Here is a 27095-nt window from a genome sequence, read left to right as displayed (position 1 = left end):
AAAATGTTCTTTCCTCAAAGGGCAGCCCGGCAAAGAAGCAGCTCAGCGAGGAGATAAGTAGTAGTAAGCTGTTGATTACTCAGCTGGGAGCACTCCTGGAACTAAATATCGATAGGAATAGATAGGAAAATCAAATCATTGAGGGAGGAGCGAAGTTCTCTGCTCACCCGGTCGTCCTTAACATGATCAGATATTCCTTGCCAGAATAAAAATAAATAACATCAGAAAAAAAAAAATTGCAGATGGGAATCTGCCACTCTGGGGCAACCCAAGCAGGAAATTTCCATTAGATTATAAAAGGGAGTGGTGGTAACACAGAAATCTTGGATGAGGTAGGGCTCGAGGTGGGTATAGTGTAGCCTTTTTTGCAGCTCCAGGTGGCAGTAATGTCTGCTGCAATCTGAAGCTGTACTGTGCAGCCACTGTACAATATTTGTGGCTACTGTCTCTATCTATGTGGAGATACCACCTTGATAGTTTTAAAATAGTTATCTTTATGGTCTCTTGAACAGTGAAAATTTTAATTTTAACAAAAGTTCATAATTTTTTTAACAGGGCAAACATCTGAAGTACGTATCTCCCAAGGAAGATCATGCAAATATAATTCAGCAGCTTGAGCAAACCATTGAAGATTTAAAGGCCAAACTTGCTGAACATGAAAAGCAATATAAACAATCAAACATTTCTACAAATAATGCACAAGATCAAAATATTGAATTATGCATACCGCTAAATGAGGGCAACCAAAACACATCTTTAAAGAACGTTGAAGGAAAATCTGTGCAGACTTCACCCGCAGAGGACTTTGCCTCAAATGGAGCAGCTACAATAACTGATAGAGTTATGCATCAGGTCTTTTCATCAGGCAACTCACAGCTTACACATTATTCTGCAGAGTCTCCTGTTAACTCTACAGGATACAGAGAATCTCAACCAGACAATAAGAACGCCTCATCTGGAGTCATAACAGTTTTCCCACAAACATCCCCATCTTTAACTTGTGCAAATACTATTACCAATGGTTTTTCTGAAGTTCAAACGACAACACTATTTCATTCTTCTTACAGTAATACACATCATACTTGTCTGGATGTTACTAATTCTTCCCCACACTCATTGGACTCACAACTGTGCATACATGATCCTTTACCATCTCATTCATTATCCAAGTCATATTCATCTAGTCATTCTCACCCTAGCCTTGCTTCAGGTCTAGCTCTGCATTCTGCCTTCTCATGTGAAACATCACCTCTGGTTCAGTCTTGTACCACAATTCCTCCTCCTCCATCAGTACCTGGATTAAATTCAGTCAATGGTCTTCCAACTACCCTACCTCAACAATTATGTAACAACTCAGTTCCTCTCCCCCCACCACTACTTCAACAGACATTTAATTTTACAGCTCCTGTATCACAAGTACCATGTCCTACCACAGTCCTTGTTGCTTCACCACCACTACCTTTTTGCATGGGTACTAATGCAATTCCTCATTCTCCACTACCTCCATCATTATATATATCTACAGTTCCAGTTGCTGGCACTGCTAAGGTTTCGTCCTCCCCTCCTCCACCTCCACCACCTCCTCCTTTATCCTTATTTACAGGTGCCCCTGTAGTGCCTCTTTCACAACTATCTATGTTACAAGGCCCTGCTGCAATACCTGCTCCTCCCCCACCACCTCCCCTACCAGGTAGCAATACAGCTCATCATTTTCAACTTCCACCTTCTATGCCAGATGTAAGTGTAGTTTGCCCTCCTCCACCTCCCCCACCACCATTACCTTCACAGCTAGGTATGTCTGTAATTCCACCTCCACCACCTATTTTCCCACATGGTGCTGCTACAATTCCTGCTCCACCACCACTACCACTGTCAGGTTTTAGCCCAGTTTTCCATCTTCAGCAAGCCCCGCCATTTAATTCAACTACAGTTCCTCCTCCTCCCCCACCACCACTTCCAGGCACTATTGCACATCAGGCTATTCCTCCTCCCCCTCCACTACCAGGCACTATTGCAATTCAATCCATTCCTCCTCCCCCTCCACCACCACTACCAGGCACTATTGCAATTCAATCTATTCCTCCTCCCCCTCCTCCTCCTCCTCTACCAGGCACTATTGCAATTCAGTCTATTCCTCCTCCACCACCTCTACCAGGCACTACTGCAATTCAGTTTATTCCTCCTCCCCCTCCACTACCACCAACGGCTAATATAGCATCTCCTCCTCCACCACCCCCACCACCACCTCCATTTGGTGTCTCACAAAATTCCTCACCATTTTCATGTTTTGTTCAGACTCAACCACCCACATCATCATTACCAGGTTTTCTACAACCTCCTCTGCCAGCTGGATTTTTAGCAATGGGACTGAGTCATGAAAAAGGAACCAGAAAAACTGCTATTGAGCCAACAAAGCCAATGAAACCCCTTTACTGGACAAGAATTGAATTACATGCAAAAAGGTATTACAATATAAATTCCTAAATGTATATATGTTCGAACATGTATAAATGAACTGCAGGTAAGGATAAGCATAATTATTTGCATTACATAGCTAAATACGACATGCCTTCAAGTTCCTTGATTTTACTGTGTTTTATAGCTATACAGAAAACAATACAATTACTCATCAGAAATATTATTTTTATGTTACTATCCCAGCTTGAAAATATTACTGACCAGGTACATGATCTTTCAGTTGAACGTTAGCCACTGAATTGAAAAAGAATCTGTACTTTGCAAATTGATCTGATTGCTACATATGATCATATCTGGAACCCTTAAGAAAACAGTTTTGTATATGTTCACCCCTAACCTGTTTTTAGTTTTTCTTTTTTTCTTTTCTATTTTAGTCTGTGAGTACCTAAGACTAGACATGATATAAGACCGATTATTAGTGTAAAAAAAAAGGGATTCAAAATACAGTCAGGCACAGAAGTAATGCCACCATTTTATATAAATAGTGGCGCACAGAAATGTTTGCCATTTTTCTGCATACCATCTTTCAGAAGTTCACAAGCCATTCTCCACCAAACACATCAAAAAGGAAAACAGACTTTTTGGTAGTTTTACAAAATGGTATTCAGGTTGTTAAATTTATCATAAAAAAATTAACAGAATATGGCAAACGTATAAAAGTTATGGATGGAAAAGTGCTGAGCTGTCATATCATGACTTCAAATAGGTATAGTTGGCAAAATTCACACTGTGCGTAGTGGCAATCTATGCCCAGAATAATGACATTAAATGCATTCTTAATTTAAAATTAACACAAATTTGCAATGCTATAGCCCAGCTATGGAACTGATTTAAAAATACCTATAATACATGCTAAATTCACAAACCCTTTTCATGTTTTTAAGAGCATAACATAATAATAATAATGAGATTTCACTGCACATAATCACAAGCTTATGTTTTAATTCTAATAATAAATGTTATTCTGTAGAATACATTTAAAGAGGAACTCCAGGATTTTCAAAAGTCAACCCTTGCAGTGTTGCTACCCTCACACTGCAAGGGTTAGCTGCTCATTTTGGTCTAGGGTCGCAGATAAAGAAAATATACTTACCTAATCCTAGATCCCGCCTTGTTGCTAGACTGGTCCCCATAGCCTTTTCTTCCCTGGGCAACAGCGATCTAAGGACCTGTGATGACATCATGTCTAACAGGTCTATTAGACATGAAGACGCCAAGGGACATACCACATCCGGGACGGAGGGGGAGAGAGGTGAGTGCTGACTGCTACAGGACCAAAGATCACTTAAGTGTACCTTCTTTATTCCGTTTCCTAGACCAAAACTAACGAGTAACCCTTGCAGTGTGGGGGTAGCCCCACTGCAATGGTTAACTTTTGAAAATCATGGAGTTCTACTTTAATAACATTTCCCTAATTGAAAACATCCTCTATCTGAACTATAACTTCACAAAAATATGAACTACAGTAGCACTTTCAGGTCCATGCATTCTGATGCTGTTACTGCCTGTAGTAAGTCTCAAAACCGCAGAAGGATAGTGAAACTTTAAAATATACGTAGATAAGCTAAAGGACAGCAGGGCTATAGAGGTGAGTTATATTTTTAAACCAGATCCACTTTTCATTACTCAGACTAGTTACATATGGAGTTCCCTATTACATCCCTACAGTGATATATTTTTCTTGATTTTATAAATATTATTGATGCAGCAGTTCATTATTTAAAATCATAATATACTCTCTGTTTGCTCATAGAGATATTACCAGCCCTCTGGTATGGGAGTCTGTTAGCGAACCTAAGGTAGATGTTCATGAGCTGGAAAGTCTGTTTTCAAAAACTGCCATCAAAGAAAAAAAGAAACCCATTTCTGATACAATAACCAAGACAAAGTCTAAGCAAGTAAGTTTCAATATTATTTTTTCGTTTTTTGCAAATATTCGGCTAACACATGAACGATGTCAAAAATCAGTTGTAACTAACTTCTCTAACTGTACATTTAGCAACTAAAAGGCAAAACAACTCAAATTTGGAGAGCAGATTGGCTGCAGCCTTGTGAGACACCATAGGCTGACAGCCCAGAAACAGGGAGCAAAGTGAAAATCCGGCATGGATTTCTGGATATTGTGACATTTGTGTTAAAGAAACAAAGAAGCACTTGAAAGCATACTGTATATTGCTTCTGAGTATGATGACAATGTACATGAACCCTTCAAGGTTAGGGGTGCCAGATGTCTGACAACTGCCTGACCTCATGGTAATAATGTAGCTGTCTCCTTAGTGTACATAACAGTATTACAATACAGAACCCTATAGGAGGAGTAGGAGAAACCTTATCAAGAAAAATGTAACCAACTACAGTGTTCTCTGTTTGATACTGCTATGCCAGCAGACAATAGACTTAATTCACAATGCTTAACCTAAAGTGAATTCAATATTTTCAGTCATGTAACTGTATTTTAAGCTCTCATTGCAATAAATAACAATAGTGAAGTGTGCCTCTGAGCTCTCATGCTTAAAGTGTATCTACATTCAAGAACAAAAATGTAATATATTGCAACGTATGAGTCTTTTGATGCTGTGGCTGCATTAGTTTTCTTTTTCAACTTTTTTAATTTTTTCCTGGTGATCCTTCCAGGAACACACTTTCTGTCCCAGGGTGGCAATGCTCACTTACTGTACTGTATCTATGAACAAGCAACATTATCTCCCATGGCTGCTCTCCTGATTTAGATTTCAAACATGTACGCCTCTCCATTACATAGTGAGGATGGAATTTGTAGTTCACAGAGGAGACCTGGACTTAGAACATTGTTTGAGATTTGCGTTCAGTGCATAGGATGCCACAATGACACTGGATTTCTGGCAGTATCCACAGATATTTTTCTGTACTCGCAGAAAATGTGCTTAGCCTGAAAAAAAAACAAAGCAGTTGGCCAATAAGCATTTACTGGCCTGCAGATATGAGATTGTCAACCAATTGCTGTCCGGAGCAATTTCTCATTGTATAAAATCTGAATATTGGCTAGAAAACAGCTTAACTCCCCCCCCAACAATTATATATTTTTCAAAAACAGAGGCCCTGTAGAGTAAAAAAAATGCTAGTTGCAATTTCTTTATGTTGCATGATAATTGCGGTAATTGCGCAAATGTTTATCAAACCAGTATTTTTAGGATAGAATACACTAAAGTGAAATTTAGTGCACAGAAACAGAATATAATACCCACTTTTTTGGTAAAATATAAAATATGGGGTCACGCCGGGTAAATAAACACCAAGCATGTGAAGCCTTAAAATTGCATGCGTCCGTGAAACCGCAAAAAAAACAAAAACAATACCCAAAATTTCCCATTGGTGACACTTTAAAAACTTTTACTGCTCATCAGTTTAGTATGAACATTAATTGATGGTCCTAGAATTATTGCTCTCTCTCTCTGTCGTTCACAGCGGTATGTAACATGTGTGCACAATTTTTATTTTTGCATGTAGGAGTGTTTGTGCTTCTATGTGGGAGCGGAGGACTTTTAATTTTTATTTGCTGTTTTAATTTTTTTTATGTCAGTTTAATTATTTTTTTTACACTTAACTGTATTGCTATGACATAGGGGGCTAATAATCCCCCATGTAGAAGGAAATAGGATGTGACAGGTCTTGACATCCTAATGTCACCTAGGGACCCCAAAGAAGCTGATGAAGCAGAGATCTGCTTCACCAACTTCTTCTCCTGGCTCTAAGAGCTGGTGAGGGTGCACAGTGACACTGGAAGTGATGTAATACACATCACTTCCGGGGTCCAGTGATCAGAGGAGAGATCAGCAGCTAGAAGCTTGCTGATCTCCCACTGAACGATGCAGGGAGACCTGCCGTGCCGGTCTCAGGCCCACACGGGGGACAACGGAGCCCGGGGTAGCCGGTGGCGATGGCGGAGCGCACACTCCACCACTCGGTATAAACGACCCAGCGGCTGTATAGACGCCAGATTGTTTGCATCTGAACAGCCATCGCTGACTGTTTACAATGGTAGCAAGAACACAGCTGCAGCAGCCGTGTTTTTGGTGTAACCGATTCTAGGGGCTGGCCGTATAAATACGGCCACTCGCTTGAAGTGATTAATAGTCAAACCAATTATCCGCAAATAGCTATGGCCAACCTTGCATAAGTAGAAAATAATGTAGTAAGACTTGCAGAATTGTAGAAGTTGGAGATCAGAGAGGGGGATTGAATATTGAGATTCAGGGGTTAATTTACTAAAGACAAATAGAGTCTTCAATTTACAAGGGAATTTGTACTTTGCAGGGGAGGTTTCCCCTTGCGAAGTGGATGGATTGAAGTGCTGCTGACTTCCATCATCCAAACATATGCAAGCAAAAAACTTTTTCTTAATTTTCCTTGCATGTGATTGGGTATTCTTTGCAGAGTGAAATTGCACCACATTCACTAAGCTAAGGGAAACATTCTCTGCAAAGTGCAAGTTCCCTTGCAAAGTGAACAGCCTATTTGCCTTTAGTAAATCAAACTCTATTTATTGGTATTTGTGCCTGCACACTTCATTGCGCTTATGCCTGCTGAACATTGCTGCAACATGGTATTTAAGTTTCTTACTGTTGGATACCCTTTAGAGCCTGCAGTGAGAGAGCCATGCTGTTGCCTGACTGAGCAAAAGAACATATTACGTTAACAACCACCATGTAAACATACGTTACAAAGAGAGTAATAAAGTAGGAAGCAAAGCTCTGTAAAGCATACTCCCTAACCATCTGAGCCTCCAACATGGGACAATATCTATATACATATGCATGTACCGATACTAGTATCGGGGCCGATACCGGACATTTTCCAGAGTACTTGTACTTGTTTAATTGCCCCAATAATGAAGGCCGATACCGGGCCTTTACATTTTTAAACCGTGCTTGCGGCAACCTCAGGCAGTCTGCTGGGGACCTGGCAGTAGCTGTCCATGGCCACAGCCATGGACAGCCCTACCCTGCACGTACAGCCCCAGAGTCGGAGCCTGTTCAACTCTCCACGCCGCATTTCAGGTTGGCACCTGCCTAATCAGCATAGCCACTGCCCCCAGAGCCCTGCTGTGGAGAAATGTATTCAGCTCTGTTGACATGTATTTAGGTCTGGTGAGAATCTGCCCTAAAACCATCAGTCTGTGTTGTTTTAGAAAAATGTCACATGTCCCTTTAAGAAAAAGTATTGGTAATTGGTATCCGCAAGTACCTGATAAAAAGTACCTGGTCTTGAAAAAGTGGTATCCGGACATCCCTAGTATGTGTGTATATGTATGTGTGTATATATATATATATATATATATATATATATATTAATATCTTAAGATCCAGCTTGGCATGGTTCAGTATATAATGAGTGAAGTAAGTGGGTGCAGCTATAGTGAAACCTTATACATGATTAGGATTGGAAGAAATAGTAAATGTTTTTTTCTCAACAGGTTGTTAAGCTCTTAAACAATAAAAGGTCACAAGCTGTGGGAATATTGATGTCTAGTCTTCATTTAGACATGAAGGATATTCAGAATGGTAAGCATAATCATTTTTAAAACTACAATATTTTAACAAATTAAACTTTGTGTTTATATGTGTGTTTACAGTTTATGTAAAATATAGCAAGAGTAGGACAAACATTTTTATGTGTATCCATATGATAAAGGGCTAAACCCCATGTATATCAAACACTGGTAAGTGATCATTTGGGGTTTAGCTTAAACCTTCTGGCAAACTGCTAGCAATTAAAAATATGTCAATAGTAGAGTACTTTATCATGTTAGTCATCAAGCAATTCCTTTTATTTGCTAACTAAAGTTGTTACAGATCCAAGCTTATGGGACCCCTTAGATCCCTTCCTGAAGCTTTATACAATTCTCCAAGGGATGAGAAGGAAAGGCTCTAAGGGAACCCAAAGGATTGTATCAGTAATAACTCGAGTATATAAGGTATCACTTAAACTACAAACTTTCTGCAATAAAAAATATGCAAACACTGGTAAAATTAATAGATTATGTTTACGGAAAATAATGTTGGTAGTTGGATACAGCTGTAATTGTAATAGAATATTGGTTACAGAAGCACAATTTAATCATCAGTAGGATCAGTAGGATTGCAGACATGCCTTTCTTTACGATATATATTACCCTAAAAGTCACACACCAGGCAAACAGATATGTATCCAATTCAAACACAAATCTGTAAACTGTTTCTATAGAACCAGATAATACACCAATCAATAAACAGGTGCATGGACAAATTATATACATATCATTTACATTGATCAGGGTTGACACAAATTTGAATTTCCATAGAACCTAAACACTCTGTAACACTTCTTTTTTTGTTTTTTTTCAGCCATTTTAAAAATGGACTATTCAGTTGTTGATTTGGAAACTCTTCAAGCTTTGTTTGAAAATGTAAGTATTTTTTAAAATTACATGTCTATATTGGCTAAAACATTTTTTCTTTGTGTTTGCAAAATTAGGTCTTATTCAGATGGGACGTACACGTCTGTGTGGCGTGCACGCCCGTAAACAGGCCATTCCCTGGAGGGACATGTGCTGCATGTAATTGCATGCAGCAGCCTGTTCTTCCCTATGGGAGGATGCTGTACGGTGTCATCCACACACCCAAACTTGCACATCCGTGCGGGTCCGGGTGTCCGCACTTTAACGCAGTCTGTGTGCCCCATCTGAATGAGGCCTTAAAATTAAACAAAAATGCTGGAAATTATGAAAGGCAATTCATTTGTTTATGATCACCAATGCTTTAATATATGTACAGCTAAATAGAAGTTTGATACAGGCTAGAGCCTTAAGAATTACTAATAAGTTATTTTACCAAACACATTACTTTGTCACATGTTTATATTCTTATCAAAACCTTAATTTTGCATACAAAATTGTTGTGAAATCTATTTTATTTGCATGAAATTATTAATTAACTCTCAACTCCAGCAAAAGGTTTATTTTTGTTTTATAAGTAAAGTCAGGATTTTATAGCTATAAATGCAAGTCACCGGTATTTCAGTAGTGTTCTATTTACTGTGAAAGAATCATTATAAATGGTAATACTGTATAGCTGACCTTTCAGGGCCTTGCATGCTCCCTTACTCAAGGCAACATAGTATATTGCATTGGGGTAGGGCAATAATAAAAAAAAAAAGTTGGCAATATTTCCATATGTGATGATTCTTTCACAATAAAAAGGTAAATTGAACAATATTGAAATTCTGGGGACTTTTTGCAATTCTACTTGAATTGAACACAGCATATGTTGTAGTCATTTCAAGCACCACATACATAATGTATATGTTTTTTACTGCTGCCTGTGTTCCTATTTAGGAGTTTTTTCTCACTTCCAGTTAAGAAGTTTCTTGTCCTTTTGTAACAGGGACAGGAGGTGAAAGTCTTCTTACTGGGGTCACAGACAAAAGTAAAATCTGACGGAATTTTGTTTTACGTATGGATACATTTATTCCCACAAGATTCACATAACCTCCACCAAACATTCACATTTTCTAGATGGATATAATTGGACAAAATGCTGTATGAAAGTTGCATAGATCTTGCGTGAAATCATTTTTTAATAAACCCCTAAATATTCTTAATTCTGCACAAAACAAAAAATATTGCCTGCAGATAGGCTTTAACTGCTGAAATATATAATACATACAAATAATGGAATCCCAAGCTCATGTAAGATGACCCCACCAAAATATATCCACCATATATCAAAAAAGAATAAAGAAAAGGATATGGATATGAGCATCACTAATAACTTTACACCCTAATTAAATAGGTTTTACTACTGAAAGCCTTTATTTCTCATGAATCAAAATATTATCTCCAATTAGAATGGTTTGAACCACACTGTTAATGCTAGCCGAGTGATAGCAATATTTTAGGGGTGAAAACCTGTGCAATAAATCATTGTAAATTGAGTTTTGCATACAAAATACTCCAAAAATTGATCATGTCCATTTGGTTAATTCAGCTGATTTGTGTGATAAAACGTCTAGTAAAGTTGAAAGGTGGTAGTTGAAAACTGAAAATGCTAAAACTGAACTATGCTTTAGTGTCTTGACCTAATAGGGCTTTGCAAAGTCAAGGTCAAGAACTGAATAGCAGTTAATGGCTGGGATACATTTGTGCATTACAAGAATGTAAAATAAAGCAAAAGCTTCAGCAGCAGCAAGCCACTGAGAGTAAAACATAATGGGGTGATTTACTAAAGGCAAATAGGCGGTTCACTTTGCAAGAGAATTTGCACTTTGCAGGGGAAGCTTCCTTTAGCTTAGTGAATGTGGTGAAACTTCACTTCGTAAAGAATGCCCAATCATCTGTACGGAAAATTAAAAAAGTCAGCAAACTAAGGGCAAACTTCCCCTGCTTAGTACAAATTCCCTCGCAAAGTGAACAGTCTATTTGCCTTTAGTAAATCAGCCCCAATGTGTTAAATAAAATGACACAATAAGAACAAAAGATGCTGTTAGGGTGAAAACATTGAAGTACACGTCACAGTGAGGCATGATGTACGTGATAGAATCAGATGGAGGCTCCAGGATGTCACTATTGGCCTTATTCAATATTGTTCTTATAGTTTGTCTTGTGCCATCCCCCTCATATCCCAGTCTTTTGGTTATTCTTTCTATCACGCTAACAAGATCAGAAGTTATAGCCACACAAAGTACCCTGAGGCTGAGCACAAAGAGAAAGAGTTTGCCTACTTTGCATCTTTGAAACCTAGAACCAATCAATGAAGAGCAGTCCACTATGTTGCCCAACTCTGCTTGCAGTAAGGTTCTAAATGTATGGACAAAGAGGGGGTAATCTATAATGACACCATACACTTTCTCCAACCATTCAGTGGCCCCCTCCCCTCTCTGCCATTCCCTCTATTGGCTTTTAATAGCTTAACTTATAAAACAAAAAAACTACCAACAAAGCCATCCACAAATTTCATACGGGTCACCAACCTTGTCTCAAAAGATGACAGAAACCGTCCATTGCACGGAGCAGGAGCAAGACCTCCTGCTTTCTAGCCCCCTCTACATCTCCTCCCATGCTTGCCTCCAGGACTTCTTCAGAGCCTCTCCCATCCTCTGGAACTCCATACCACAACCTATCTGGTGATCTCCTACTCTGACTGCCTTTAGACGATCCCTGAAAACCCACCTTTTCAGGGAAGCCTATCCCATTACTTCTTTGAAACTGTACGTCTACTCCTTCAATCGGCTTATCCCTCAGTTTTTACCTTGTGTACCATTTTCCCCTCCTTGTAAATTGTAAGCTCTCACAAGCAGGGTACATTTAGTGAAAGTGTATTGTAAAGCTGGCCATGCACCTATACATTATCTGCAGATTTTCTATGGTCAGATGGAAAAAGTGCAACAGATTCCTCCATCCACTCTAAAATGTGTGGATGGTGCAATCTCCCACTGGGCCAAGCTTCAATATCTTGCTAGTCTGCCCCGCTGGCTCTCAAAACACCTGAACAATGCCTTTATCCAATAAAGTTAGGTATTTTGACAGCCAGCGGGGCCAACTAGGAAGATACTGAAGCTTGGTCCAGTGGGAGATTCCTCCATCCACACAGTTTAGCGTAGATGGAGGAATGTGTTGCACTCAGGGCCGGCCTTAGGCCTTTAAGCACCCTGTGTGGGAAAGCTTTACAGTGCCCCTCAGTAGCCACACCCCTCAGTGGCCACACCCATTTCTCCAATATGCGCACCATGTAAAGACTCCCATTTTGTTAAGCCCCAAAGAAACATATTAAAAAGTATGATAAAAATAAAACTTTTATTCAAAGGTATTAAACTTGTAGGCACAATATAAGTATTCTTATTAAATAAAAGAATAGTAGGCAAACAAGTTGTAAACAATAAATGTCAACCTAAAATAGAGTCTATAAAAATAAAGTGTCAGGATTTCATGCCGACCCTTTTTTCAAGTAAATGCATCTAGAAAAGTAAAAATAAAAAACAGAACACAAAACCTAGACTACATGTTACATTAATTAATTACGATATGCCCGAATATACGAAAAATGTATTCAGGCACATAGTAATTTGTTTGAGAATGCGCTGCGGCCATATTGTCCACCGACGCGTTCTGTGAATATGTGCCACCATCTTGGAGGCGGGGAGCATGCATGCATGGCGTCAGGTGATGTCACACACCGATATAGGCACCGCCATCTTGGTGTATACCTAGATATACACCAAGATGGCGGCGCCCAACATGTGCGATGTCATATGACCTCATGCGCCCTGCCTCCAGAACTGAATCCAATGGCTGAGTAAAAAGAAATTGAGGACAAAAATTCCTCAATCTCTTTTTCAGCATCCTCTGTTCTAAATGAATGGAAAGCACTCAGTACAGAGGCTTCCCATTCAGGCAGAAACTGATGCTAGTAAAAATATACCACCAGTTTCTGAATGGGGAGAAGCCTCTGTACTGAGTGCTACTCCCCATTCATAAAATCATGAATGAACAGGAAGTGATATAAATCACATCCTGTTCATTCATAACTGGGGACACATAGTACTATGTGTCACCAGTTATTTACAAACACTGGAATGATCAGACGATGCACAGAGGAACGGTAATTATCACTGATATTTACCGATCCTCCGCTCGGCCACGCACAGAGCCGCTGTCATCCTGAGACTGACTGGATGACAGCGGCTCCACTCTCTTCACTGGTCGGCCGTCCTGAAAGCTGTGGCTTCTCTTCTCCCTACCGCTCAGCCATCCGACATGAGAGCGCCTCCTGTGCCCCCCAGAGGCTTTAGCGCATCCGAGGACAGCGCTGAAGGGGGGGAGCGGAGGAGGGAGCGCTCTAATGTCGGTTGGCTGAGGACGAGCTGTGTCGGCCGCCGGGCGCCCTTGTTCCCATGGCGTCTGTGCGGCCGCACAGCTCCAACACCCCAAAGGCTGGCCCTGGTTGCAATTTTTCCATCTGACCATAGAAAATCTGCAGATAATCTATAGGTGTATAGCCAGCTTAATTTTACTGTCTCCACCATGTTTTTTAAAGTGCTGTGCAAACTGCCGGCATTGTATAAATCCTGTATAATAATGATAATACACAATTACACCAATAGATACACACAAACAGTGCAATAAGGACTGGACTGGCAGTGGCTGGACATCAATCTGAACCTTTTATTATACACAGGAATGTGTAACTAATAGTCAGCAATGTGATGTGTGGATGGCTGTGTCAGATGACACCTAGACAGACTGCAATTAAAGGAGAACTATGGGGTTAAGGCTTTTCCCCATAGTTCTCCCTAGGGTAACGGGAGGACACAAACTATCATCCTCCCGTCACCCTAGGCTCAGTATACTGCGAGCTGCAGCTCGCGGTATACTGAGACGCCGCAGCTGAAGCGGATCCTGACAATTATGTCTGGATCCGCCCAGCTGCGTGACTGACAGCTGGCTCTGCCTACCCAGAGGCAGAGCCAGCTGTACCCGCCCCCTCCCCCGTCCGTCCTGCCAGCCGGTGCTGGCGGATCGGAGTGGGGAGGGGGGAATGCAGCCCCTCCCCTGTCACGGCAGAGAGCCGTGACAGGATCGAGAGGTGAACGAACGCCGGTATGTGTTCGCTCACCTCCCAATCTACTGAGCCGACCTGTGACAGTCTCATTGTCACAGGTCGGCTAGAACTATGAGGTGAGTGAAAAGCACTCACCTCATAGTTCTCCTTTAAGAAATAGTACATAAGAATAAGAATATGAAGTACAGGATGTAGATATATTACAAGAATAGTAATCGGAAACAGTGAGGCAAAAGGCACAGCGAGATACTTTGGATTGATCTTGTATTCCTTTCATTGTAATGCACTTTTTCATGCATCCACAGAGAGCTGTATCAGAAGAACAGGAGAAGATTGAAAAACACATCAAAGCTTCAAAAAACAAGGAACATTCAAAACCCTTGGACAAACCTGAGCAGTAAGTAACAGTTTAGTTTCATTTTTGCTATGTGCTAGCAAACAGAAATGTATAAAGTAAATAAAATATTAATTTATTCTGACATAATATTACACAGGGAATAACTTGGCAATGTGCATGTAGCACTGTGGGTGAAGAAGACAGTAGGACTGAATGATGAATGACATCTTTGTTTGTCTTTAGAGGCAATAGATCAAATTTTGCTTGTGTGGGTCTGTTCACTCGTAGAAAAATAAAGCTGCAATACAAAGGAAAACATTTTACAGCAAACAGAAGAAAAATGGCAGTAATCCTAAGCACTTCTGTGCAGAGGCATTTGTCATTTTAAAATACGCTATTAAAATGTTTGCAAAGCTCGGCATATGGGAAGCACCACTACCTATTCAATATTTGTTTTCATCATGCTTTAGACCACCAGTCTATTGCAATCAGTTTTGCCAAAAATTATGCACATCATGCATTCTGTCAGCGTCATTAAAACAACAGTTTTTGGCAGGATCAACAGATACTGAAACTTTATAACGGGGTGGGGTGGGGACTTTAAGTGTATCTTCAATGTGTGTCCTCCTCTCTACGAAAACACATGCAACTGGAATCTCACAAAGGGATGCTTATATAGCCTCTGCTCATGATCCTCCGAATTGCTCCACAGGCACAAACATACACTTTAGAGCAAGATGAGCATGCATGTTTATGTTCTGTTTTTTATAAAAATACTTTCTTCAAGGGAACTGCATCTGCACATCTGGCCACTTTCTAATGTCTAAGGCAGGGGTAGCAAACCTCCGGCCCTCCAGCTGTGGTGGAACTACAAATCCCATGAGGCATTGCAAGATTCTCACAGCCACAGACATGACTCCCGAAGAGAGATGCATCATGGGAATTGTAGTTTCACCACAGCTGGAGGGCCGGAGGTTTGCTACCCCTGGTCTAAGGCTCCATTCACATTAATAATGGTTTTCCGCGAGTATTCGTAGGTACGAAAATGCACAAAACATAAATCTAATACAGTACAATGTACTGTGTTCACACCTGCATGACATCCGCGCAACACGAAGATGTGCATCGTGTAAAAAAGTCCAAGCGTGATATTCTGGGCGGATTCAGCATGTTCCGGCTATAGTAGTAGCTATAGTAGAAGCTGCAAATGTGCGGAATCCGCTCGTATGTTAACATATGCGCATTTTTGTGCTGCACGGACGAATGCGCATAAAACAGCACTGAATTCACAACCGCTATATGTAAATCGAGCCTAAGGTCAACTTATAGAGGAACACCAACCAAAGGTTTGTTTTGGAAAGATTGCAAAATATTTCCTGATGTTTGACATCAAATAAACCTACTTGTTATTTATATCCAATTTCTAATTTGGTCTTTTTTCCAGGTCTGGAAAGAGATACTACATTTTTTAACATTTACTAACCTTGTTTTTAAAGGAGTCTTTAAGTTTCTTGCATAGTGATTATTTAGAGCTTTATTGCAATAAATTTGTGAAGACTAGTGTGATGTGTGGAAAAATTCTGACATGCAGCATTTTTCCGCAGCACACTGGATGGCACTGGAAGTGTAGTGCAGCACACTGTGCTGTGCAGAGACCTGAATGCAGTGTACACCAAATAAAGTAAAAAAAACTTAAACACTTCTTTATGTATCAGTTTGAAATGCAAGGCACCGCTGCACACCTTTCCCACTCAATGGACACCAGCCGCATGCAAACACTGAGCATTTTGGCCTTGTTCACACCAAATGCAGACCAGATCCGGTCAGGTTTCTGCACACGCAGTGTAGTGGGTTGTGCCGCGTTTTAGGCGCGTTTTAGACGCGTTTTGGATGCGTTTAGGGCCGGTTTTGGTAAAAAAGAAAATTTTTTTTTTAAGTTTAACATGGACTTTCAGGCACTTGCATGCGTTTTTGATGCGTTTTTGTGGGTTGTGCCGCGTTTTAGGCGCGTTTTAGACGCGTTTTGGATGCGTTTAGGGCCGGTTTTGGTAAAAAAAAAGAAAATTTTTTTTTTAAGTTTAACATGGACTTTCAGGCACTTGCATGCGTTTTTGATGCGTTTTTGCGTTTTAGATGCGTTTTAGATGCGTTCCAGACCAGATCCAGAGCAGGTAAAATAGGAATTGCCGCATTTTTTTCATCCGGTCTGGATCTGGTCTGGATCCGCACGCTGCGATGTGAACTGGAGGTCAAAATACCATAGGAATACATTGGACACAGTTTTGATCCGGTCTGCACCTGCTCTGGTCCGGATCTGCTCCGCGCTTGGTGTGAACAAGCCCTTTAGCGTGTGTCTGGTGTGTAATCCCCCTTACTGTCATAATATTTATGCTTCTAATATCTATGCAAATGTAGCTGTATTCAAAGTATTACTCATGTATTTAATTTGTCTAATGTTGTTTTCACTTCATGCAGGTTCCTCTATGAATTGACAACTATACCAAATTTTTCAGAGCGAGTATTTTGCATTTTGTTGCAGTCAACAATATCAGAAAACATTAGCGCCATTCATCGAAAACTTGAATTGTTGCAGAAAGTTTGTAAGGTTAGTTAGTGTATCTGTTATACACATTGTTATGCTAAATTTACTGTAATAACTGTAAATTTACCCAAATAATTAGTGGCAGCGGTGTAAACCAATTGTTTACAAAGTTGATAGTTACATCTGCAACCAATCTCAGACCTTAGGCTTACTATGTAAGGCCCCAAACAATTAAGCGAAGTACAAAGGGCATATGTAGCACACCCTGTCCTTTACCCCACTGTTGCCGATCCTCCTGCCCTTTTTACTGTCTGTGCCATTTTTACAAACTGTGGTTGCAGTGGCTACTATCAAATATTGACCATCTTAACAGTGTTTGTAAACACTGTTCAGAAGCATGATTTAGAGATACAAAGTAACAAAGTCCCATTAGAACATTATGACCTTCGATTTGCAGAGAAAAGTAGGATATGGGCTAAGGCAACCTTACAAGTAAAAAAAATAAATTCTCCTATTTAACCCCTTATTACCTTAGTTAACCCTAATTAGTCCTAATTGACCCCTCCCCCTCCCCATCATATTTCTGCTGATTCCCCTTTATTTCTATTTTTTAAACCATTAATATTTTTTAAATAAATTATCTTTACTTGTTTTTGTTTTTTTTATTTGTTTTTGTCACAAAAATGTGCAACATTGGAAGAAAAAACAACAACCCTTATTTCATCTGTAAAAAACTTTTTGTATATACACTGAGTGGCCAGATTATTATGACCACCTGATGTTGGTAGGCAAATTAGCTATAATTTTGCGCTGAAGTTGCTAGAGGGCCAGACCATTATAAATAGGGAAGCAGGTTGTGATAGGGAAGCAGTAGAAGTGAAATAGGGAAAGCAGTAGAAGTGATTTTTTTTCTGAAGATATGGGTAAACAACGCGATTTAACAGCCTTTGAACGTGGGATGATTGTTGGCGCTTGCAAAGGGGACAGTCAAGATGACTTAATCAATTGTAGTGTGTAGCAGAGAGCAGTCAGTAACAGTCACCATTGAAAAATTCCATTGTTCACCATTGATGTCCATCTGTATCAGCTGGTTTGGTTTGGCTGCACCAGCATCAAACCAATGTGAGTTGACTGTCATTATGTTTACTCTGATAAAATAAAAACAGTTTTCTATTTATGGAAAACAAGCAAGGATCTGTAATTAAGGAGATTCCCATCTTATTTTCACAAATCAACTAATAACTAGAGTTCTTTATTTGTGCTAACCTGAAGACAAAATAAGAACAATAATGTGCAAAAATATATATATTTATTAACTAAAAATCAGTGCAAAATATTAATCAAAATATAACTGGTGACAACAAAGAATATGGATAAAAATATTCAATAATATTGATCAACAAAGATAATAATAAAATAAAACCGCAGGATATTATTTCAAATATTAATGAAACAAAACTAATTAACTCCTGGAATGTAATTAGTAGCTTCTCAGTAACTAAACAGAATGTGACAAAATAATGTGCACATTCAACATGTGACCTCTCCCAGCCAACAGATTGTTCACAAGCTCAAAGTTCTACTGAGCATGAACTCACTTAAAATACTATGCACAGAACTGGCTATCAGCCAAGAATCTATTTAAGGTAAAGACAAACTTCCACAAAGTTATTTTATTTTATGTATATATCACAACAAAACCATCGACTAGAAACTGAAATCAGCTTCAAGGAGATTCTAGAAATATTTCTCCCAAGATTGAAAAGAGACGATTCTTACTGCAGCTAGAATTATTCCAATTCAAACTTGATGCTAACAATGACCAAATGGTTCAGTTAGATATATATGGCTAGACAATTGCCTACAGATAAATAGAAATGTATACTTTACCAAAAATTTTAAATTATTTTGTTTAAGAGATGTCAGCTCTGTGTCAATATAGGGACAAGAGATGTTCAGTTCCTATTTGGTTCAGTTCCCCTGGTCAATCACCTTCAGATCTCTCACTCCGGTGTCTATGTATGTCCACCTGTATATTCTTTCCTTTTTTTTTTTAGTCTTTCCGTCCCCCTACTCTTAATATTCTCCTAACTTTTATCACCCAAAAATGTGGGATGAGAGGGCTTATCTCATCCTAATTATTATGTCAGGAAGGTATCACTTTTCTAAAAATTATCCCTGCAATTACCTGAAGAGGGCAATATTGGACTAGAAATAATTCTGGATTTTGCCTTAACCCCTTCATGACTGAGGCCTTTTTTTCATTTTTTGCACCCATGTTATATTCCACATTTTAGGCCTGAAAATTACTTAAAACCCCCACACATTATATATTTTCTGAATGCCAAGACCCTATACAATATAATGGTGGTAGTTTTATGTTGCGCAATATTAGCGCAACTCCTTATTAAACCCCAAAATTTAGTGATAAATGTAGTTAAATGCTCCAAAACACAACAAAATACCAATTTTTTAAATGAAATATAAAAGATGAGGTTACAACGAGTAAAACGATACCCAACATGCCCAGTTTTCGCCAGAATCGCTTCTGTTGTAAAGCCGACAGTCGGCTCTACAAGTTTAAACAGACTCCCGGTGGCAAAAGTCGCCGGGAGTCTGTTTAAACAGCCCCGATGCTGGCTACGTCGTCAGTCACGAAGGGGTTAAAATTCCAATATTATTCCATGAAATGGCCTCTGACCTAAGCCTTGAACAAAACCATAACATTTAACCGGGTGGTCTGTTCTTTGGCGGAACCTGTCCGACTTACTGTCTCTCTAATAGATATATAGCTTGAGAAAGTCTGAACAAGAACAACAATTACATTTTCTTCCACATACATTGAGAATGAAGTCATTTGTACTAAGACACAGTGGTTACTCACTTTCATACTGATTACAAAATAACCGTATACCCAACATAATTATTTGTACTTTAAAAAAAAAACAAACACCATATTAATAATATATACTAATATGTTTCAATGAGTACAACCAAATAATATGCAAGGAATATAGGTTGAATATTGTAAGAATATATATACAGGTGAAACTCGAATAATTAGAATATCGTGCAAAGTTCATTTATTTCACTAATGCAACTTAAAAGGTGAAACTAATATATGAGATAGACTCATTACATGCAAAGCAAGATAATTCAAGCCGTGATTTGTCATAATTGTGATGATTATGGCTTACAGCTCATGAAAACCCCAAGAACCCCAAATCCACAACCTCAAAAAAGTAGATTATTACATGCAATCAATAAAACAAGGATTGTACATAGAACAATATCGGACCTCTGAAAAGTACAAGCATGCATATGTACTCAGTACTTGGTTTGGGCCACTTTTGCAGCACTTACTGCAGTTACTTTTGCACGATATTCTAATTATTCGAGTTTCACCTGTATATATATAAAATATATATAAAAATTACTCAATTAGGTAAGTATGTAGATGCTTCATGCAAGACTAATAATACAATTGAAATTGCTAATACAATTTCTTTCAAATAATAATACTGTATATAAGGTAACTTTTATAGTGAGCTCTTATTCCTTTAACGAGAAAAGAAAAAGAAATCATAGTAGTCTCTTTTGTTCTTTGTTAAGTTTGAGACATGGCAATTCCATTAATATCATTCTAACACAGTCTGGTGCCATGCTCAGTCCTTTTCTCGTCATTGTTGTCTAGTACCCCCACAATTTACAACCTGGGAATGTATGTGGTAAGGCTCTAAGAATTGCTGATGTTAGAGTCTTTGTCCAGAAACCACAAACTCAAATTCACCTTATATACTGATAGAATAGACAGAACCAAGATGGATTCCAGGATGCCCAATAATATGTATAGGCCTTATAGTTTAATTCCTTTTAGCCCAAAATAGTCCTGACATGACTGTGGCATTATATGGGCTTGAGAATGCATATATCTGAAGACATATGAGCAATATGAATATCCTAATTGACAGTATTTTGGTTTTCATTGTTATTTCCCATGTTTAAAATGAAATTTAAAAAACACTATCAAAAACAAAAGCTAAATTCCTTATGTTCACTTTGCTTCTTTACCCATGTTTAGATTTTAAAAGAAGATCCTGCAGTGCTGCGTGTTTTAGGATTGATTCTTGCAATTGGTAACTACATGAATGGAGGAAACAGGACCAGGGGACAAGCTGATGGATTTGCATTAGATATTTTGCCAAAACTGAAAGATGTCAAAAGCAACGTAAGTATGAAATTCTAAGAATGAGGTCTTAGAAACTTTCAGTCCCCGTTTACACCTGTGCGATGTGTATGCTGTCTGCAACATCTAAATTGCACTAAAGAAGTGCATGACCTTTTTTTAAATCGCATTGCACCTCAAGGCATGGTAATACCTTATCATGCCTTGTGGTGCAATGCAATACACATGTGATGGCTAGTTGCATTGGGGTGCCTTTATGAAATAATGGAAACTCAGTGGACCTCACAGTGTCACATGCCATACAGAGTACTAGATATTACAGAACACTAGATATCACATACACAATCCAGCTAAAACCAAGACTAATTTCTCCCATTTCCTCTTCTGTTGCTCTCACTTGCTGTGAAGGGATATGGAAGGCACCGCTGGAATTCACAATAAGGAAAAAAAAGTGCACACATATGGCTTTATGTAATTCTTCCTGAATATAACATGGGTACAAAAAATGAAAAAAAGGCCTCAGTCATGAAGGGGTTAAAATCAAACTCTTGCTCATATTTCTGGATAATTATCATTCTATTAACATTGTTACAGGTAGCAGAAAGCTTTTTTCATTTAAAAGTAAAAAAAGTAAAAGTGCTTGCGATGTGCTTTTTCTTATGCTCCTCAGCTCAATCTAGTGGTGGGAATGCCATGCGAATGGCATTGGCCCAGCTTATTAGTTGGCAGTAATTTTCAAAGTAGACCCTTTACATTACATTCACCTACTCTTCCCTGTAAGCTAAGTGGAAAGATCTGCCTGCTACAATCACATGGTCAGGTTACTGTTGTAACTAGAGAACAATTGGGAAAAGCAGTGAACCAATCACAGAGGCAGAATATTACATTTATGGAGGCTGGTATACAAAACTGATCAAAACATGTAAATTCAAAATTTACTTTACGTCCACTGGTCCACCTTGAGGCTGCCATTAAAAACTGACCCCAAGCTCCCCAAATATTTACATCTTTCCCAGAGTGGAGTTCCCCAGATCTGTTTGAATCTCTGACTGGCTTCCTGTCCCTGAATACAGGATTCTGAAGGGCTGAGGGAAAAAAGGCAATGGAGCTATGTAATGGAGGGGTAGTAAGGAAGGCTCAAGACTGTGTAGTAGGGGAAGGGAGAAGGCAGGTAGACAGGTATGTTGGGAGGGTACAAAAAGATGGGATTAGTGTCTGATCACTCCACCGATCACTTTTTTAAAGAGAGTAGCAAACATAAAAAAGAGACTGCAATTTGCTAAAATACATTTTGACAGGCAACAATCTTTCTGGGATAATGTCCTTTGGACAGATGAGACAAAGCTGAAGCTTTTTGGCACACATTAGCTCTAAAAAAATTAAAACTTTCAAAGAAACAAACACTGTATCTACTGTAAAACATGGAGTAAGTTTGGTTATGTTTTGGGTTGCTTTGCTTCATGGGGCACAGGGTGCCTTGAATCTCAGTAGGACTCTCAATGAATTTTGTAGCAAAATGCAGTGCCCAGTGTCAGCAAGCTCTGTCTCAGTTTCAGGTCATGGGTCCTCCAACAGGTAATAACCCAAAAGCACATCTAAAAACACCAAAGAATGGCTAAGAACAAAACAGTAGACTATTCTAAAGTTGTCTTCTATGAGCCCTGATCTGAATCCTATCGAGCATCTATGGAAAGAACTGAAACATGTAGTCTGGGGAAGACACTCTTCACACCTGAGACCGCTGGAGCAGTTTGTTAAAAAAAGTGGGCTACACTACTTGTTGGCAGGTGCAGAAGTCTAGGTGATAGTTTGATTAATCCTGTTCTCCCTACCAACCCCGGCCAAAGCAAAATCCAGTCAGAGACAAATATATCTACCTACTTCCTGTTCAGATCTGCAATTACAGTGGTACCTCGGTTTAGGAATTCAATTCGTTCCATGATTCTGGTCGCAAACCGAATTGGTCGTGAAACTAATCAAACTGTGATCAGACCGCGTTCTTGACTAGAGGAAGCCAAGACCAGTTTGTGAATGGAAGCAAAATTTTGCCGAACTTCCTGTTCGCGAACAGAATTGTTCGGGAACAGAAGCGTTTGTGAACCAAGTACCACTGTACAGTTTATTAGAGACAGAAAATTTCCAGCACTGACCTCCTTTGTTCTGCATTTGGTGACATGAACCCTTACTTTTGCCTAACTTTGCAGTAGTAGAGTCATGTATTGTGTTAGTCATTGATCAATTCAGAACGTTTGTAGTTTAAGTGATACCTTTTATTTGTGTAAATAAAACATGCAGATTTATCGGCCTGAATTAGCCAATAGTGATGGGCTCCGGCGTTTTTGCAGCTCCACGTGCCGAGCCCGCCAGGAAGCTGACAGCGCCGTCGCGCCAATCACAGGCACGGAGACATTTCACTATTTTGGCAGCTGCGGACCGGGATAATGTCTCAGTGTCTGTGATTGGCGCTGCGGCGCTGTCAGTTTCCTGGGGGGCTCGGCACGTGTAGCTGCGAATACGCCCGAGCCCATCATAGTTACATAGTTAGTCAGGTTGAAAAAAAGACACAAGTCCATTTAGTCCAACCTATAGAGATACAAAGAAAAGAAAAAAAAAGAAGAAAAGCCTAAACAGAACACTATGCCCACAATTACCCAATGTTAATCCAGAGGAAGGCAAAAAAAAACCCTATAAAGCATGGTTCAATTTGCTCCAACAGGGGAAAAAATTACGGGAGGACGCTAGTTTGTGTCCTCCCGTTACTCTTAGGAGAACTATGGGGAAAAGCCCTGACCCCATAGTTCTTCTTTAAGACTGTAGTGTGACAGTAGATTGAGCCCATATTGCAGTGGGATCTATAAAAGGAGAAGCAACAAGAGCAGGAGCCACCAGAATAGGTAATGAAACTGCATATGTCCCCAGTGTGGTCTAAAAACAGGTGTTTCAGGGTGTCCAGTAGAAGGACAATGTCTGGAATCATGACTATGGAAAACCTTTATGGATTGATGCATATCTCCTTTGACACCATTGGTTGGCATTGGTACCCCTATCCTTGTCTTTGCTGGAAACCCCTTTACGGAAGTTGGTGATATGCTGTGCAATGCTCTTAATGTCATGGCTTCTGGGTTTGTCTGCTGAAAAAAGCTGGTGAACTAACAGACAAACACAGCAAAGTTCCAAATGGACAACCAAGCATAGACAAAGACTGAAGTCCAAGCCAGGTGTAAAACATGGGGAACAGGTATCCCAACAGGAACCCTTGCACTCTAAAATCTGGCACTGTTTTAATGTTCTAAGCAGAATTTGTGTCTATTTTTTAGTGATAAGTGCCTCTAATGCAATGCTCTAGTTAAACCAGCAGGAAGCACAGGTACATATCATGAGTTTACCTTTCTAAAGGAGCTACAACACTCTGAGAACAAATGGGAGGTGATGGTTTCTTATGATGTTAAATTTTACTTTTTAATTTTTTTGCAGAAGTGTCACTTGGCCATGATACTTTTGCAGAAGCAGCAGATGGCTGGTAACACTACCACTGGTATTAGTGGACCCCAGTAATATTATTTCTTGATAGATGTTTTTTTATAATTCTTTATTTATAAATATAAATATAAAACATTAAGATACAAATGGGAGGTGATGGTTTCTTATGATGTTAAATTTTACTTTTTAATTTTTTTGCAGAAGTGTCACTTGGCCATGATACTTTTGCAGAAGCAGCAGATGGCTGGTAACACTACCACTGGTATTAGTGGACCCCAGTAATATTATTTCTTGATAGATGTTTTTTTATAATTCTTTATTTATAAATATAAATATAAAACATTAAGAACTAACCCCTAGTAGGGATGTACTCCCTTGGAATCAATAAAAAAACATACTTCTTTAAAAGTGTGCAAATGTATTAAAATGGAAATACAAAATTCGGAACCATAAATTGATGCATCTGTCCTGCTTAATATCTAATGTTATATAGACCCAAAATATGCTGTCTGAAATGTCTGGCCAGACCATATGTTAAACTCATCATGCATGATAAAAATCAGCCCCAAATAATATGTTATTTAGTGACGTCACCATAAAAAATCATACAAAAAACTGCTGTTGAGAGATGTGGAAGCCAATACATTGAGTATTGTAACCAAAAAAGTCACTGCAGATGATAATACCCCATAATTGCAAGTTCAGCCGACATAGCTGGTATCAATATGTCCAAACGAAGTGCCAATATCACACCTTGGGATAACAAGGTAGCCAGCTGAATAGAAGCCAGGACAAAGCTGAGTACCTGTATTAGTGCATCCATGGCTCAGATGCACGGTTTTTCTCCTGAGCCTTGTGCACTACACAGTTTGGCTACCATTAGAGCATTGAATATATATGTTGTCCACTCACACTGATAACATTGTGCAGCGTTTGCAAGATTGCATCTGACTACCGCAGGTCCTGCGATGTTATTATGGCAATTTGATGGGACATATCTACTTTGATATCATCACTTGGATTGGATATACTTGCACCATTTCAACATACTCATTTGCGACACCATTTGGAATATTAACTGTTTGTTGTTTTTTTTGCTGACCACAGTGTGCAGTTTTTTGCATACTGCACCGGGCTACTTTGCTATCCTAAAGTGTAATATTGCCTATGTTGGCTGTACTTGCAATTATGTGGTATTGTGAAGCCCGTTGGCAGTGCGGGGCCCCGGTGTTCGAACACCGGGACCCTGCACTGCCCCATATTGCAGGACCGGGGGTTGGGGACCACTGATCTAGAGTCCTGGCCAAGAGTTTTGAGAATGACACAAATGTTAATTTTCACAAAGTCTGCTGCTTCAGTTTGTATGATGGCAATTTGCATATACTCCAGAATGTTATGAAGAGTGATCAGATCAATTGTAATTAATTGCAAAGTCCCTCTTTTCGATGGAAATGAACTTAGTCCCCAAAAAACATTTCCACTGCATTTCAGCCCTGCCACAAAAGGACCAGCTGACATCATGTCAGTGATTCTCTCGTTAACACAGTTGTCAGTGTTGATGAGGACAAGGCTGGAAACCACTCTATCATGCTGACTGAGTTAGAATAACAGACTGGAAGCTTTAAAAGGAATGTGGTGCTTGAAATCATTCTTCTTTCTCTGTTAGCCATGGTTACCTGCAAGGAAACATGTGCAGTCATCACTGCTTTGCACAAAAAGGGAGTCACAGACAAGGATATTGCTGCTACTAAGATTGCACCTAAATCAACCATTTATCTGATCATCAAGAACTTCAAGGAGAGAGGTTCAATTGTTGTGAAGAAGGCTTCACGGCGCCCAAGAAAGTCCAGAAAGTGCCAGGGACGTCTCCTAAAGTTGATTCAGATGCGAGATCGAGGTACCACCAGTGCAGAGCTTGCTCAGGAATTGCAGCAGGCTGGTGTGAGTGCATCTGCATGCACAGTGAGGTGAAGACTTTTGGAGGATGGCCTGGTGTCAGGAAGGGCAGCAAAGAAGCCACTCCTTTCCACAAAAAACATCAGAGGCAAACTGATATTCTGCAAAAGGCACAGGGATTGGACTGCTGAGGACTGGGGTAACGTCATTTTCTCTGATGAATCCCCTTTCCGATTGTTTGGGGCATTCGGAAAATACCTTGTCTGGAGAAGAAAAGGTGAGCGCTACCATCAGTCCTGTGTCATGCCAATAGTAAAGCATCATGAGACCACTTATGTGTGGGGTTGCTTCTCAGCCAAGGGAGTTGGCTCACTCACAATTTTGCCTAAGAACACAGCCATGAATAAAGAATGGCACAAAATTATCCTCTAAGAGCAACTTCTCCCAACCATTCAAGAACAGTTTGGTGACGGACAATGCCTTTTCTAGCATAATGGATAACTAAGTGGCTTGGGGAACAAAACATCAACATTTTATGTCCATGGCCAGGAAACTCCCCATTGAGAACTTGTGGTCAATCCTCAAGAGGCAGGTGAATCAACC

The 27095-nt window shown here is 39.6% G+C and overlaps 1 protein-coding gene across 1 annotated transcript in view; it reads left to right on the top strand.

The window, feature by feature from the left end:
• The first annotated feature begins 1926 nt into the window (after positions 1–1926).
• The window catches only part of FMN2 (formin 2), a 65282-nt gene continuing 40113 nt past the window's right edge, over positions 1927–27095 (top strand). The window contains exons 1-9 of the mRNA XM_018557712.1: positions 1927–1960; positions 2006–2090; positions 2178–2462; positions 4232–4376; positions 7931–8018; positions 8841–8902; positions 14357–14448; positions 16864–16993; positions 21012–21158. Of these exons, the coding sequence (XP_018413214.1) occupies positions 2362–2462; positions 4232–4376; positions 7931–8018; positions 8841–8902; positions 14357–14448; positions 16864–16993; positions 21012–21158 (765 nt within the window). The 5' untranslated portion in view covers positions 1927–1960; positions 2006–2090; positions 2178–2361. The remainder of the gene's footprint in view (positions 1961–2005; positions 2091–2177; positions 2463–4231; positions 4377–7930; positions 8019–8840; positions 8903–14356; positions 14449–16863; positions 16994–21011; positions 21159–27095) is intronic.

This window comes from Nanorana parkeri, unplaced genomic scaffold (genome assembly GCF_000935625.1).
Source record: "Nanorana parkeri isolate BGI_ZX_2015 unplaced genomic scaffold, ASM93562v1 scaffold296, whole genome shotgun sequence".
NCBI classification, from domain to species: Eukaryota; Metazoa; Chordata; class Amphibia; order Anura; family Dicroglossidae; genus Nanorana; species Nanorana parkeri.
This window is presented reverse-complemented; position numbering and strand designations above follow the sequence as displayed.